The 16,817-nt window shown below is 34.0% G+C and overlaps 1 protein-coding gene across 16 annotated transcripts in view; it reads left to right on the plus strand.

The window, feature by feature from the left end:
* The window catches only part of Prpf4b (pre-mRNA processing factor 4B), a 39,504-nt gene extending 23,011 nt beyond the window's left edge, over positions 1 to 16,493 (plus strand). The window contains exons 7-18 of one of the 16 annotated variants that reach the window (XR_009227625.1): positions 1,387 to 1,460; positions 3,095 to 3,185; positions 3,800 to 3,947; positions 4,962 to 5,099; positions 5,907 to 6,060; positions 8,773 to 8,887; positions 9,474 to 9,625; positions 10,653 to 10,739; positions 11,888 to 13,798; positions 14,051 to 14,123; positions 14,579 to 14,624; positions 16,313 to 16,493. Coding sequence is in view for 1 of the 16 variants with exons in the window: in XM_058582362.1 (XP_058438345.1) it covers positions 1,387 to 1,460; positions 3,095 to 3,185; positions 3,800 to 3,947; positions 4,962 to 5,099; positions 5,907 to 6,060; positions 8,773 to 8,887; positions 9,474 to 9,625; positions 10,653 to 10,739; positions 11,888 to 12,091 (1,163 nt within the window). In the remaining 15 variants the exon portion in view is untranslated. Of the gene's footprint in view, positions 1 to 1,386; positions 1,461 to 3,094; positions 3,186 to 3,799; positions 3,948 to 4,961; positions 5,100 to 5,906; positions 6,061 to 8,772; positions 8,888 to 8,981; positions 9,144 to 9,473; positions 9,626 to 10,652; positions 10,740 to 11,887 lie in introns of those variants that run through there. The other 15 variants (XR_009227623.1, XR_009227621.1, XR_009227624.1 and 12 more) reach the window with 15 other exon arrangements.
* The last annotated feature ends 324 nt before the right edge of the window (positions 16,494 to 16,817 follow it).

Genomic DNA, 16,817 nt, shown 5'->3' on the forward strand with positions numbered 1-16,817 from the left:
GAATTATCATTATTAAATAATTATTCTTTCTGTCCTTATACCATATCCTAAGGTATATAGTCATAATTCTTTGTTTTTAAAATCACTTAAAATAATTCTCCTCTTTATAGCTATGCCACCAATTTGGTAGGTTTAGGAATTTTTTAGGTTTAGGTTTTGTCTTTTTGCTTTTGATCTTTAGAAAGTACGTTTGTTTTTTGTTTTTTAAGTTATTAAGACCTTTGAGTGTTTTATATCCTGTCTGCGCATACAAAAAAGCATACTAACTACACATCTGTATGGTCTTCCTTATTTCTTTCTAGAGCATGTTTCATAGTTTATTCAGTCTTCTAACACTGGATATTTGTGTCTAGTTGGCTGTCAGTGGATACTAATTAATAATATTGTGCATTAAATCATTTTTAATGCTTGACCACTGTTTTCCATTAGTTCACCAGAAGTGGGATTGCGGGTTACAAGAGTGCATGAGTACTTTTGCAATTTATTGTCAAACTCTTCTCTTAAGAGTTGTACAGTTTTGCCATCCCGTAAGCGGTGTCTGAGTGCTTATTTATCCAGAGCCTTTTGGCAAATTATTTTAATACTTCTTGATTTGGGGCCAGTATTATAGGTGAGAACTGATATCACATTGTAGTTTTAATTAATTCACATTTCTGTATAGTAATTGAAATTAGGTATATGTTCATATGCCAAAAGCTATTGCTTTTATTTATTTTATTATTTTTTTAAATACTGTGGATTGAACCTAGAGGCACTTCACTGAGCCACCCCAGCCCTTTTTTTATTTTTTATTTTGGCCAGGTTCTCACTAAGTTGGTTAGGGCCTTGCTAAGTTGCTGAGGTTGGCTTTGAACTTATAATCCTCCTGCCTCAGCCTCCTGAGGTCATGGGGTTTATTTTTGTGCAGTTTTCTGTGGATATTTTTAGGAAACAAATATATACAGATTGATATTGATATGTTGTCTGTAGTGGGGATATTAATCCTTGAGGATTTACTAAAGTACAAATTTAAAATATTTTTTTTTTAATTTTTTTAGTTGTTGATAGATGTTTATTGGATTTATTTACTTTTTTTTTTTTTTTTTTTTTTTTAACGTGATGCTGAGAATCAAACCCAGTGCCTCACACATGCTAGGCAAGTGCTTTACACTGACCTACAACCCAGCCCCTTAAAATAGTTTTTGTTTGGCGGGGGTGGGGTGGGAAGGTGTTTGTTTTTAAAAGAATACTTTCACTTTAATACAAAATTGTTCAGCTCTTGCTTACTTAAACTTAACAGTGGCCAAAGTTAACTACTATTAACTGACTTTCCATTGACTTATATTTCAATTTGTATGTTTTCATCTTTCAAATACTAAGGCTTCTTTTTTTTTTTTTTTTTTAAAGGTTCATCTCAGAAAAAACTTTTAGCACCTGATATGTTTACAGAATCTGACGATATGTTTGCTGCATATTTTGATGTAAGTAATTTTTAAATCAACTACAGTAAAATATATATAAGAAATACATGTATGTATGAAGCAGGACATAACTGTAATTCCAGTGACTCAGGAGGCTGAGGCAGAACGATTACAAGTTTGAGGCCATCCTCAGCAGCCTAGCAAGACCATCTTTAAAGAAAGAAAGAAGGTGTGTAGCTCAGTGGTAGGGTACTCCTGGGTTCGATCTCCAGTGCCACAAAGTAAAAATATGTGTGTGTCTGTTTACATACACACAGAAATGAGTATAACACTAATATAATAAATGTTAATATCTGAGTGAAGGGTACCTAGTTTAGTACCTTTCCTCTAAATCTGAATTTGTATCAAAATTTTAAAGCAAGCACAACAGAGTAATTTGAGAGCTTCATGAAAGTCATGCATCAAACGACTACATGTGGTGATTAGGTGAGATAAAGTGATGTCCGTATTTCCCAGGCCTTTTGTTTGTCTACTTTTAGACCTCTGTGTTGTATGCAGTTGAGAACAACTATCAATGCACTCAAAAGTGTGAGGCCATTTTCAATATAAATTTAAAAGGATATGAGAAATATGAGGTCTTTGTAAGAGGAAGTAGGGAGGATAAACACAATAGGGAAAATTAATGGTGTAGAATTAGTGTATGAACTCATTGGCAATTGCCTCCAGTAATCTGTGATGTATAAACTATAAGAGATACCAAAAAATGGATTAAGAGAGGATCAAATGAAGTATTGAACCAACTGAAGTATTGTTACCCTTCATTTGCCTAGGTGTTACTTGTGTCATTCATCTTTCTGTTACTATAATGAAATACCTGAGATAACCAACTTAGAAAATGTTTATTTTGTTGCCACTTTTGGAGAGTCCAAGGTCACATGGCCTCATTGCTATGGCCCTGTGTGTGGTTAGGCGATACAGCATGTACACATACATGGTGGAACAGATCCACTCACCTCATGGTCAGGAAGGATGGAAGGGAGTGAAGAGGGCCTGGGATTCCACATTTCCCTTCAGAGTCCTGTCATCAGTGACCTAAAGACTTCCTAATAGTGCTGCCCTGGGGACTAAGCCTTCAACACATGAGCCTTTTAGGGGACACTGAAGATCCAAACTATAGCAGTATTAAAGAATCTTCTGGATATTTGTTCATATGCCAAAAGCTATTGCTTTTATTTGTTTTATTATTATTGAAGCAAAGTTCAAAAGAAGATTGATCCCAAGTAGTAGATTAATTTTCCAGATAGGCTCAACTGGTGCAGCCAACAACTGTCATACATTTCATGCATAAGTGAAAAGAACACAGTGTCTTCATGGAGAAGGCAGTGAAAGAAATGGTTAAAGTTGGTAGGAAAGAGTTGGACATTATAACATCAGCTAAAGAAAGCCAGATCTGGTTTTTGAGGGTTTTTTTTTTTTAAATAATGAACTAATCATACTCATTAGTTTTTGAGGATTCTTTGTTATTTTTTTCTCCCCAGAGTTTTGTTGTAATATAAGACAATTTGGTAATCCTATTTTAGCTATATTGTATTTATTTAATTTGCGATAAAATGCTAGTTTTGTTGTTAGTTATAAAGAAAGTGCTTTGAATGTGTGATTACATGAGTAAATAATGTATGTCTCCTTAATTTCAGAGTGCTCGACTTAGGGCTGCTGGCATTGGAAAAGATTTCAAAGAGAATCCCAACCTCAGAGATAACTGGACTGATGCAGAAGGCTATTATCGTAAGTTCACGTTTCTTATTAACTTAGGAGTTTATTGTAACCAAACACTTTGCCTGCTGTAGTCACATATTGTTGGAGAACTTCAAAAAATCCCATCACAGTACCATCACTTAAAAGTATGGCACATGCACCTATTGCATGAATCCCTGTTATATTCTAGTAAGCAGCCAAGAAGCATTGCAAATTGAGGTGAGATATAAAGACTTGATATACAACCTAAATCTAATCAAAATAATTTTGGTCCACAAGATAATGCCTTAGAAGGAAGGGGTCCATCACTTGCTTTTCTTGATCTGAAACCAAGAAAAATGACATAGAAGGAACTTTGAATGCCAGTAGTGCAGTATTTGATAGGCAAGAATACAATTGAAAATGTTTCATGGAACATTTCTTCCCTACTCAGTGTTAGAACAGAAACTCTTCTTGTAGTTATCTAAATGGGCATATAACTTCTAACCACATTTTTGAAAGAATGACTTTCAAATCCTGATTTTCCCTCTTGTAGAAAACCGCATAGTACAGTTTTTACACAATTTTTAAGTGATTGTTTTGTGTTTCCAGTTTTATGTTCGTTATTATGGTAAGACCTCTAAATTTTTAATTTGTTTTCTTAGGTGTGAACATAGGCGAAGTCCTAGATAAGCGTTACAATGTGTACGGCTACACTGGGCAAGGTGTATTCAGTAATGTTGTACGAGCCAGAGATAATGCAAGAGCCAACCAAGAAGTGGCTGTTAAGATCATCAGAAACAATGAGCTCATGTAAGTTCAGGAGACAAATGAGTTGGAGCCTTTAATATTAACACAGATATTTATGAATGAGCATTTTTTTCTAATATTTTTTAAAATGTGACACAATTTAAAATAAGTATTGCCTTTTTAAAGTAATGGAAACAGTTCTCTTTTACTGGATTTTTTAATTTGTTATGTGTAAAGTACTAGAACCATAGTAATAATTAATTTTTCAGTACCGTCTACTATGTAATAATTATAATAATTAATTTTTCAGTACCTATTATGTGCACTAGTACAATCGTAGGCACATACCTTCTACTGCTTACTTTATACAACATCTTTTGCTATGACTATCTTAACTCAAGACCAGAGGTGAGAAATGAAAAGATCATATCAAGTGTCACTGAATATATGGTGACAAAATAAAAACTGATTTATTAGCAAATGGTGGGCATTATTGTATCTAATGTTTTTCCTTTAATAGAATAGATAATTGCCTTACTTGTGTTTCAGTACATAATCTATACCACACTCTGAGCTGGGATTAATGTCAGCTTTCTGGTTTTGAAATATTACAAGAGTTGTGGATTTTTACTGATGTCTTAGAGGGTGTTTTGTTGGGAAGTCCCAGCTTCTTCTGTGTACAACAGAGAAGACTAGTCTATAGGGTAGTTTGATTTAAAAAATTATATCAAGACATTTTGAGCTAAAACGTGCAATATTGATTCCCTTCAAGCAGAGTGGGAATGTTTCTGTTTATCCATTGATTACTCTGGAAATTCACTCTACTCATGGAAATAATAATAAACTATTATGTAAATGATACAGAAACTTAGATTTATTTGTACTTAAAAAATACAAGACTACTGGGCTGGGGATATGGCTCAGTTTGGTGGCTCAGCACCATCCAAAAAAAAAAAAAACACTACTTATCCACATCACCAATGGTTGCACATGGTACATCAGATTGGGTCTAGCAAATGTTATTCTCATAAATTCTGTGTATGTTTAGTTTAGGCCTAACTTTCTTTTTCATTGCAGGCAAAAGACTGGTTTAAAAGAATTAGAGTTCTTGAAAAAACTTAATGATGCTGATCCAGATGACAAATTTCACTGTTTGCGACTCTTCAGGCACTTTTATCACAAGCAGCATCTCTGTCTCGTATTTGAGCCTCTCAGGTACAATGTCAGAGCCTATATATTAAATTTAAAAAAATGTAGCTTCTACCAAACTCATTTTAGATCAGTGCCGTGACAATTTTCTGGGTATTTGACTAGTGTTTTTCAGTCATTTCTTGTTTTTGTTTTTTTAGCTTTGGTTAACTTCTTGACAATAATTAATATGTAAACTAATAGTTGACTATATACTATGTACCTGCACTAATCTCAGGTAGTCTGTAGGTCCTCTTTGAAAACTAAATACTTCAAGGTAAGGATTAAGCCAGAATGAAAGAGTGAAAGTGATTGGGTAGAAATACAGTTTTTATCTTCAACTGTGGTTTCATTGTAGAGATTTCAAAGGTAAAAGCTCATTCTAAAAATATGAATTTTATCATGCATCTTTCCGTTTGTAGTGCTAGGGATTGAATCCAGGGGCGCTCTACCACTGAGCTGAATCCCCACTCCTTTTTCATTTTTGTGAGACAGGGTCTTGCAAGTTGTTGGGGCTGACCTCAAACTTGCCATCCTTAGGCCTCAGCCTCCTGCATCACTGGGATTACAGGCATGTGTGCCACCATGTCCAGCTTCTATTTATTTTGAAAGTTGACTTTGAGAAATTGTGTTGTGTATGCACAGTGTGACATGCTCTCATTTCAATGTAAAATAATTTTTGTCAAGGATTGGGAGGGGGATTCTGGAACAGAGTATTTTAAATGTAAATCGTGTTTTGTACTTCATTTTAACTTATACTTGAAAATGTTTTACCTTTTATATTTCCAGTTTGCATTTTAATTCCTTTTGTTTTTGTTTTTTCTCTCCTAAAAGTATGAATTTACGAGAGGTATTAAAAAAATATGGTAAGGATGTTGGTCTTCATATTAAAGCTGTAAGATCCTATAGTCAGCAATTGTTCCTGGCACTGAAACTCCTTAAAAGGTGCAATATCCTACATGCAGATATCAAGCCAGACAATATCCTGGTAAGTCAAAACAACCAGGCTTTTACATCCATTTTTTAAAATAGAAATATGATTATTACTATTTCAGAAAAGACATCTTTGAAATGTAAGTCAGAGTATTAATAACACCAATTATGAATGACTTGACCAAATTGTACCTTTTTTGGAAATTGGGCCCTGAAGTTTTACAGAAAATTATGAAGAAAGAGGAAATGGATCTTTGTCCGTCCCCCCACCACCACCTCTTCTGATTCATTGATTCAGAGTATACAATAACCCCGAGAATGCTTTTGTAGTAATAGTGTGTTTCTTCTGGTATCTTTAAAAATTGCTGCACATGTTGCTGCTTTGAAATAAGAAATTTTCACTTCTTTGTTCTTTAGTTTTTATAAATGGATGGAGTTAGGGATATTTAAGGGAATTACCCTCTCTTGAGCAGATATATGGTTCTGAGTTTAAAAGGTACCTAGAATTAATCCCCCTCCCCGCTTTTTTATTATTTATTGCTCTAGAAACTGGCTCCTGGAGCCCAAACAGAAAAGCTCAGTTATGGTTTTAGGTGTAATATTGAGAGGCATCTCTTGAAGGTTTGACTTTCACTATTAGTGACTTCTGTTTTAACAACATGGGTTTCACAATGTTTGAAGTGTTTTTGAAATTTGAAAATACATCCTCATGGTACTGTGATTAATACTTTCACACACCTGTCCTTGGCCCCTTTTTCACCTTGCTCTGTGGTGTTCACAGTTGTAAGCATATTCACAACTTGGAGAATTCCTGTATTCTCTGCCAGCAACATGTTCTGCTTTTCTGCCTCTCTCTCTTTTTCTTTCTTTCTTATTTTAATGCACACCTTAAATGCATCCAAGAGAGCCTTAGGAAAGGCCAAACATGTAAGGTGTCCTTTACTGGGAACTGTTTAAACTATGACACAGTAAACTCTTAAAAAATATGACTTTAACATTAAAGTTTCAGAACTCCTTAGGCTCTTTAGTTTAGGCTTCTTTTTCTTCTTTTTTAATATCTTGATTATTCCTTCCAGATTATTAATATTTATTCCATTTTCACATGTGGTCTGAGCTTACGTTGTGTTAATAATACTCTATCTAATTTAACGTGGGGTTAGAGTTGCTGAATAATTACAGTGAGATGGAACGTACATTTTTTAAGCAGATTGTAAAATTGAATTGCATAGCCAGCTTCATAGTTGTCTTCTTTAAATGTTTCTTTCTGTTTAATTGTGAAATGTAGTATCCACATCAAAACATGTAATTTAGAAGATAATTATACAGTGAACACCCGTGGAGACTAAAGATTAAGACACTTGTCAATATCTTAAAATGCTCTCGGTTTTAGTGCTTAGTTTTTCCTTGAGTTAGTACTAAACTAGTATAGGGTTTTAGAAACTGAGTACTTTTCCTTTTTTCTGAGGAAGAAAAAATAGACCCAGAAAACACATGGAGCTCATGTTTGTTAATGAAAATCTCAATGTTTTAGCCTGTGGTTTTAGTGGTCAGTGTGGGAAACTACCATATTCCTCCTGGAGGGAGTAGAAGTTGTATAGCTCACTTACGTTCATATAAGGGGCTGTTGGTAGAGCCAGTGCTTAGTTAGCATGCTAAAGCCCTGGGTTCATTCCCTAGCACAAAGCAAGCCCACAATATTAAAAAAGCTTCTTAAAAGAATTTTTCCATTTTTAAGATATCTATTTTCCTGATTCCCAAAATAAAGAAAATTGTAATTGATGGCAATTTAAAATAATCATTTGTTATAGTTTAGTTCTGAGGATATTGCTTACAATAGCCAAGTCTGTAAACCAAACATTTTATGATACCCTCCTATAAAGTCCCTAGGGCTAAAGTGTTATGTTTCTTTGGGGTGGGAACAATAGGGCCAAGTTCAAGTCCCAACTCGGAATTTGTGTGTGTCTCTTTTGAAGGGGGGAAGGGACTCTGGAATATGAATTATCTTCACTTGTTAATCCTGCACATGCTTCTGACTCATGAGTGGCAGCAGTCATGGGAGCAGCTCCAGCCTTTCTCAGCAGATGTCACTGTTACTGTGTATGTGAAAGTATCTACAAAGGAAACAAGAACAAATGACTAATATAGAGTTCGTGTTTATCAGTTTTGCCAAATATTTAACATTTCTTGACTAATATCTTCTTTATATTTTAAGGGATTTGATATTTTTAAACTTGACATGATTGCTAGATTGCTAAATCTAGACCAGCTTCATATGGAAAAAAAATTTTTTTTTCCAGTCCAAATTTAACCTGAATCACCCTTTTGCTTTCATTGCCATTGTAATTTTGTGGCAGCTGAAAGTTAACTGAAATCTAAGTTATTAACAAATGTTTTCATGTTTCTTTAGAGAGCAACTTGACTACTCAGGTATTCAGGCGATTTCTAGAAGATGCTTTGTCTCCTGAAATTAGATTTTTTTCTCTCAATCCTACCCTTTTTTAAATGCTCTTTGTTAAAATTAAATATATTTAGTGTTATCCCATGATTCCTCATTGAAAAAAGTTTTTTACTAATCATAATAAAATATTTGGGAGAGCTTAATTTTTCATATTTAGGAAAATTAAGTTATAAATAGAATAGGAATTTTTATAAATGGCTCTTGTTCACAGTATTGGAATTAATAAAACTTCTTAAAGCCATTTTAATTATTCATTTGTGTTTGTTTTTCCTGACATGAACTAAATTTCCTTAAAAAAATGTCTTGCAGGTTAATGAATCAAAAACGATTTTAAAGCTTTGTGATTTTGGATCGGCTTCACATGTTGCAGATAATGATATAACACCTTATCTTGTCAGTAGATTTTATCGTGCTCCTGAAATCAGTAAGTTTCTCAAAAATGTTCTTTGACCTGGGCCATCATATGCGGTGGAAACAGCATATGTAATGTCTAAGCACTGTTTTCCATCACACTTCAGCAGCTGCTCGAGTTCATTCATGAGGAAGGGAACCATAGCAAGTTCATCCTCCTCAGGTGGAATGAAAGTAGTTGTGGCAGGAGTCTTGATCATGTCAAGCAAGAGTAGCAAAACAGGTGTGGAAAATCCTCGACTTTAGAAGACTGCTCTTGGTTATTCAAGGTCTGATTATTACATTTATGGATTGTATGGGACCTTTGTTTTTTCTCTTCCTATTGCCTTGGTTGAGGTTGGTTAGCACCTCCACCAAAGGTGAAGTGAAAAAAAGAATATATATTTTCTTTTTGACCCTTCACTTCTCCCATACCCCTACTTTTGAAGTTTTAAGAGTCTTCGTTAAGAATTAGTTGGGAAGAACACAAAATTAATTGCCAAACTGATGTGTTCAAGTTATGATTATAATCAAAGTCAAGATAGTCCCCTATTAATGGAAATAAAAAAATTAATTGAAGTCAGTCATTGATATATTAAAAACTTTCATTTTGTTTTCAGTTATAGGTAAAAGCTATGACTATGGTATAGATATGTGGTCTGTAGGTTGTACCTTATATGAACTCTACACTGGAAAAATTTTATTTCCTGGCAAAACCAACAACCATATGTTGAAACTCGCCATGGATCTCAAAGGAAAGATGCCAAATAAGGTAGGACATCAGCTTAATTTTTCAAGTTTTTGTATAGACTGATGGACTTGTGACATTTACCATTATAGCTGTGAAATAAAAGATTTTAGAGAGGCAGATAGATGTCTACCTTCATTCCTTAGCTCTTTTCAAGTTTCGGATGTTCAAATTAGTGGCTCTAATCACCCAAGCGCTATTAAATGAACTTTTGTGTGTGTGTGTGGTGCTGGATGGAGATTGAAGCCAGGACTTTGTGCATGCAAGGTAAGCACTCTACCAACTGAGCTATATCCCCAGCCCTATCAAAAGAACATTTTCAGTGATGGGGAGAGAAGGAGCTCAGTCTTGTTACGTGTTTGGGAGATAAAATGAAAAAAGATGTAGACTGGTTTAGTTAAAATGAAAGAAGTGCTTGGTGGTCAGAGAAAGAATAGATGAACTTTGAGCTTGATAATTAGCTTTTAAAGATTAGAAGTCATTGGGAAAGGAGGATACCAAGAAAATTCACTTATTAGGATATCTTTTGAACATAAAGCTCACCCTTAGTGCTTCAGCTATCCTACTAGTTTTCTGTTTAACATGAAGGAACCAACTTTATTTATGAGAAAGATATTTATGAAAATATGAGAGGGCTTTCTGTATCTTAGCTGTCTAAGATTTCAGCTTGTTTATTGAATTCCTGAAACATTTTAACAGATTTTTCTTATGGATCAGAATCCATTATTATTTTTAGAATTGTTCAAATTGTATTACATCGAACTTGTTTAGAATAAGTTGCACAAATTAGTTACGTTGACACTTGTTTTAATGAAATCTTACCTGTATCATAGCAATTGTTTGTCAGTAACTGTGAAAATGTCATTTCATATTATTAGTAATTTAGGCATAGCATTTGGATTAGTTTTTCCAAAGATGTTAATAAGTTCTGAAAGCAAGAAACTAATACCAAGAGAGACTACACAATAAACTTATGTAAATATTGTTAGTAGGCCAAGGCTGCTTTATAATTTTAAGTTTAAAATCCAGATTTTTCTGTCTTGTTTTATAGATGATTCGGAAAGGTGTATTCAAAGACCAACATTTTGATCAAAATCTGAACTTCATGTATGTAGAAGTTGATAAAGTAACAGAGAGGGTAAGTGTTTTTAAGTGTGCTACATTAAATGAATTGAGTACTCTGTGGTACATGGAGCTGTGAATTTAAAAAAATAAAATAAAATATTTTTAATTTCCTTTTTCCTGTCAAACAGTTTCTCAATAAAATATGTCAGGTTATGAAAGGATGATTTTCAGTATCATCATGAGTTTCTTTTTGTGATAGGTCATATTCAGGCCTTCATCACCTATCTCTTGGATCACTTCCTAGGTCTCGCTTCCCATTCAGCTTGTGTTCTGCTTCTAGAGTGATCTTTCTGAAAACAAATCTGATTATGCTAATTCTTATTGCTTAAAATACTTGGTTGGCTCCCTACTATCTATGATATTTGAGTTCTTCATAATGTCAAAGTTCTTTTTGGTATGAACTCCACCTTCAGCAGTTTCTTTTATCCCCACCATTTTACACTTGAATGATAGGGACATTGGTTCAGACTTCCCTGAGCCAATTTGCCTCCTCATCTCCTAGAAAAAAATTTATTCAAGCCTTAGCAAAAGTACATGTTGTATACATGTACTGTGTGCATAACTTTGTCAAAGCACATGTTTGTTATCAGCTTGTTTACATGTCTGTTTCCTGCCACTTAAGAGTAGGGAAAGTACAGTTTGACCAGTTTTTACCCTTTGTCTTCATTGCTAACTTGGGGAGCTTTTCCATCTAAGATTTTTTGGGTTTTTTTGTTTGTTTGGGTTTGTTTTGTTTTTGGTTGGCTTGTTTATTTGGGGTTTTTGTTTGGTTGGTTTTGGGGGAATTTTGTTTGGTTGGGGTTTTTTTGTTGTTGTTTTTTTGTTTTTGATGGGGGTGTTTGTTTTGTTTGAGACAATGTCTTACTAAGTTACCTAGTGCTTTGCTATGTTGCTGAGGCTGGCTTTGAACTAGAGATCCTCCTGCCTCAGTCTCCTGAATTGCTGGGGTTATAGATGTGAACCACCTACATGTCTGAGTTTTTTTTATTACTTATTGAAAAGATGTAGAGGATAAAGAAAGCCACATAAATTTTAAAAGAGCAGTTGATTGTGATTGATATACATATTCTTAATATTTTTGTAGACAAAAAAACAGTCTGATGTAAGTCGTTTTTGTTTAGTAATTTATTTAGAGATACGCATTGTAAAAATTATTTTTAGGAGAAAGTTACTGTCATGAGCACCATTAATCCAACTAAGGACCTGTTGGCTGACTTGATTGGGTGCCAGCGACTTCCTGAAGACCAACGTAAAAAAGTACACCAGCTAAAGGACTTGTTGGACCAGATCCTAATGTTGGACCCAGCTAAGCGAATTAGCATCAACCAGGCCCTACAGCATGCTTTCATCCAGGAAAAAATTTAAACGAGATGAAGAAACTCCAAGGGTTTGAGTAATTAAATACAAAGACTGAAGAAATTTCACAGCAGTTTATTATTAATGTATATAAACTTATAAATATTTCTCCAGCAAATTTGAGGAAGCATGATATATTTGAATTAACACCAAGGGTGATATTTCTTTTAGAAATGTTAGTTAATCTGTTTTGTGTCTTATGTGAAATTTCACTGTAGAACTGTTTTAATTGCCAAGACTGCACAAAATTACAGTGCTAATGTATATGGTTGCAGTTCACATAAAAGACAAAAGCATCTGTTATAAAATGAGTAGTAATACTGGGTGGTTGATTCGTTTTTAGCAGAATTGGCTTCATTTTGGTCTTCAGATAAAATGGCCAGCATAAATGCTGTTTATATTCACGTTTTCCTAGGTGTGTGTGTGCAGGCCACAGCAGCATGCCCTTGGTGTAGTCAGTGCCGAAAGGGGTCTGTTCCTTCTTGAGCCTGCCTGCAGGGACGGTCTCCTCTTTTAAAGCAGGTTGTGTACAACATTCAGTACACTGAAGGTAAGCTAAACCATCAACATCACTGGTGTTTTAAGATGTTATTTTATTGGAATAATTGACAAATGAGGGATAATAGCTTTGTGGCAGAATTCCCTGCATGTGTGATAACTGATCTTGTTTTATTTTTTGGCATTGCAACTGTGGCATAGTTACAATTTCTGTTCTGTTCATCACATTTAAAATTTGAAGAGTATGCGCTTGATGGATAGAGCGCCTTCAGTGTACTGTTTCTTATTAACTTTACTTTTTTAAAATCAACTTGCTATAGACTTTATATACATTTTGTTAAATACAGTTCCTAGTGACATAGAAACGATGCATAGTTTTCATTTACTAATTACAAATGTTGAGGCCTAATTCTCAAAGTCCTCATATTTAAAGGTTAGATAGACAACATAATAAAATTTTTAACTATTTGTATGTCATTTTGAAAGTGTACTGCTTTATGGTAAAAGTGTTTTTTCATTTGTTCATTGTTTTCATTATTTGTGATCATGTTGTCTTTCAATACAGGCATAAACCTTCCACTCTTGAACAAAGCAGCTGCTTTTTAAAAGCGGTAATTGCTTCTTTACCTTTTATTTCTTTTGTAAATGAAGCTTTTCTTTAAGATTGTGACTTTAAAGTGTTGTCTATTGCATAAACAGTTGACACTCACTTATTGTAAAGTGAAGATTGTTCTACTGCATGTGAAGTGGACCATGCAGATTTCTGTATGTTCTCAGTATGCATCACTAGATAATAAAGTCTTTTGTGAACAAGGCATTTGTAGCCATTTTTAAAAGTTTTTGTCTTCAGTGCTGGTAAGTCAGGTAAACCATAAATAGCTAAAAGCAACCTTTCTTTTTATCCTGAAGTCTTTAATTGAGAGTATTGTTGAAAGAAGTAAATCTAGCCAAAAGTTTATCAATTTATTAATAATTAGGATTCTAATTATTTTTATCCCCCACCCCCCAAAAGCCCACAATATTGTCAGCTTTCAGTGTAGTGAGATTATTCCTGTAGGTTATGGGGTATAATGCAGGATTTAACTAATGTTTTTGCTATTTTCTCACTTTTCCTTTTGATGGTGCGGAAAGAGAAAAAGGAAAACGGGGCACAGGCCATTCAACGCCTTCTGCAAGGGGTCTGATTTGCTGAGACACCAGCTTCACCTTCTTAACAAGGTTATTTCTGACAGCATGTGTAGATAAACATTTAGCAACGATTTAAAACAAAATCATGTAAATCAGCTTGGTTTTGCAAAACAGAGGAATTCGTATTTGTAACTTGATACGATTTTCAAAAGCATATGTAATCTTTTTCTGTTTGGGGGGTAAAATTAATGCTTGTCTCCCTGAGGAATATGGAAAACAATCAGATTTTAGGGATTTAAATAGTATTTTAAAATTGTAAATGGGATTTTTTTATTCACCCAGGCACCTAATTACAACAAGCATGCACATTTTGGTGCATTCAAGAATGGAAAATCAGAATAGCAGCATTCTTCTGGTGGGTTTTGCTCCAATTAAAGACATGAAATGAACTGCACAGCCAGGAAGGTGATAGATGATATAATAAGCCAACTCTGAATCTACACCCCGACTCTTCATGGTTTAGACTTACTAAAATAAAAGCAAGGTGATTTTTTCATCTTCAGGTAGAGTGAAGCCTTTTAAATAAGGCATCACATGCAGCTTTTCTACCTTAATAATATGGATAGTAATTTTCCCACCATTATGTACTTTATTTTGGTGACAGTATGCTGCATATTCAAGTCTTTTGTAGTTATTTTCACTCAAAATAGTTGACATTTTGATGCTTCTGGTGATTTTCATGACTTCATTTTATATAATTATTTAATAAGTAAGTTAATTTCCACTAGAAACAGTTCATCTTTTACCTTCAAAACTATTACCTGTTCTTTAAAAAACAAAGTTGCTTGTTACTTGTTCTTTGTGTTTTAGGTGCAGCTCAGTGGAAGATGATGACAACCAGAAGACATGAGCTAAGGTTTCTGTCCTATAAAAGATTTTAAAAAAAAAAAAAAAAAAGGCTCCATTTAGTTTTTGTTTAGTTTTCAGCATTATGATTTGGGTTTCATTGGTGTTTGGTATTTAGAATAGTAGTGCTATCGTGGTGTTCATCTTGTAAAGTGCTTGTTTTCTCATACTTCCTGCCTCTTCCTCTCCTATACCCCTCCTCTAAAATAAAAATAGTACTTAAGTTTAGTGATATAAAAGGCTCTTGGGTCCTTAAGATCCCACATAACACATGGTTGTAAAAATTAGATGCTAAGGATTATTAGAAAAACAGCAGCCACCAAGTAGCATACATCTAAAAGTAATCTTCATCTTTAAGCAGGTACAGAAGAGTAGAAGCAGGAATTTTAAGAATGTGTTTAACTCCTTTAGTTAATCTATTCTCTTACTTAACCTTTAATAACCTTGTTTTAACAAGTGCTCCAGTCATGGTCTTAAAATAGATTACTCAGAGCCATTGTCAGTTTTTCTTAAGGGAAATGAAAAAGGTTATAACTAGTTTTTCATGTTCGCAAATTTAGCATTCCTATTTTTATCTACTTGAAAGAAACCCTGTAAAAAACATCTTACATACATATACATGGTTTTATTTGAATTTGTAATTTTGCTGAGGCAGAAATTTGGAACTTTTTAAGACCTCTGTAACATTGAAGTCATTTAGTTAATGATCTTATTTAACAAACCTGCATTCGTGTTTCAGAATAGCTTTATAATTTTCAAATAGAAGTATCTGTTATGAAGTTTCAGCTTTCGTATACTTTATGGCAAAAATAATATCAAGTACTTGAGAGTTCGTGAAAGTCTTAAGCATAGTTCCAAAGATGTCGTAGTTCTTTCTAGAGCTGGAGGAGAACTGGAAAGCATATGAAGTTTAGGTACATTGTCTCTGGGTAGATTATTCTCAAAGATCATCAGAAATAAGTGGATTTTGAGCAAGGGGAACATCTTGTCATAAATAAGATCCTCCTGATATTTGTGTTTATCTGTAAATCTGTATTAAAAACTGTTTCTTCATTCCCCAATGGCTATCTCACTCTATTTGCTGGACTATTTTGTTGTATTTTTAACATAAGTAATATTTATCTTGACATTATAACTACCACGTTTTTCCTAACAAAAATAAACACTAAGGACATTTTTTACAATACAAAATATGTAATGTTTTATAGTATGTGATAGAGGTATTGAAATGTTCTCAGTTTTGTTCCAGACTTGCATTCCTCTTTTCTGCTTTACCCATACTTCATCATCATTCATAAGCAGAACTCCCAGCTATATAGGTAGAAATAAAATCTCTGAAATGAAACAGGAATCACGTACATTAAAATTTAGGTTAAGCAATTAGGGAGTGTCCTCTTAAGTGTTGAGATACAAAATAAGTCACATAATCAAATATGTAATACACCTTCTTCAGTTAAAATGACATCATTAACAGTGGGCTCCATAAGTATGTTTTTTTAATAGTATGCTAGTTCCAAAATATATTCAACATATATTTTATATTCTTTATAAAAATGTCCCCCAGCAAATTCATTTGTGATTTTTGTTTTTATTTTTTACATGTCAAATGATGTACACTAATTTGACTTTAAGATATTTTCCAGTTATTTTGAGATACCATTGTAGCATCCTTAATTTTTCTTCTCCTTCTGTATATAGGGTAAGGGACAGTTCTGAAGAACCTTTCCATTTAGCAATCAAGATATGGAAGCTGATCTCTGAAAATACTCAATGTGTATCCTAATTGTTCATGGTATTATTTGATTTGTAACTTGCATTTTAGCAGCATATGTCCCCAATTGACTTATTGGAAAACTTAATAAAATAATGCCTCTTGGTAGCATATTGTCTGCTGATTTTTTTCCCCCCTTGGCTTAGGTTTGGCATTTTACATTTACTTTAAAGTTACAAACATTCTTACCTGAGGTTTCTTAGCTGCCATTTCATTAAGGATAGATATGATTTGAAAAGTATTCTGGCTAGGTGTGGTGTTGCACACATGCAATCCCAGTGACTCAGTTAGCTGAGGTAGGAGAATCACAAGTTCAAAGGTAGCCTCAGCAGCTTAGCAGGCCCTAAGTAACTTAGTGAGACTCTATTTCAAAATGAAAAAACAGAAATGGCTGGGGATGTGGCTCATTGGTGAAGCGACCGTGGGTTCAAC

Source organism: Marmota monax, unplaced genomic scaffold (genome assembly GCF_021218885.2).
Source record: "Marmota monax isolate L192 unplaced genomic scaffold, Marmota_monax_Labrador192_F-V1.1 WCK01_AAM20220418_F8-fsc00029, whole genome shotgun sequence".
Taxonomy (NCBI): domain Eukaryota; kingdom Metazoa; phylum Chordata; class Mammalia; order Rodentia; family Sciuridae; genus Marmota; species Marmota monax.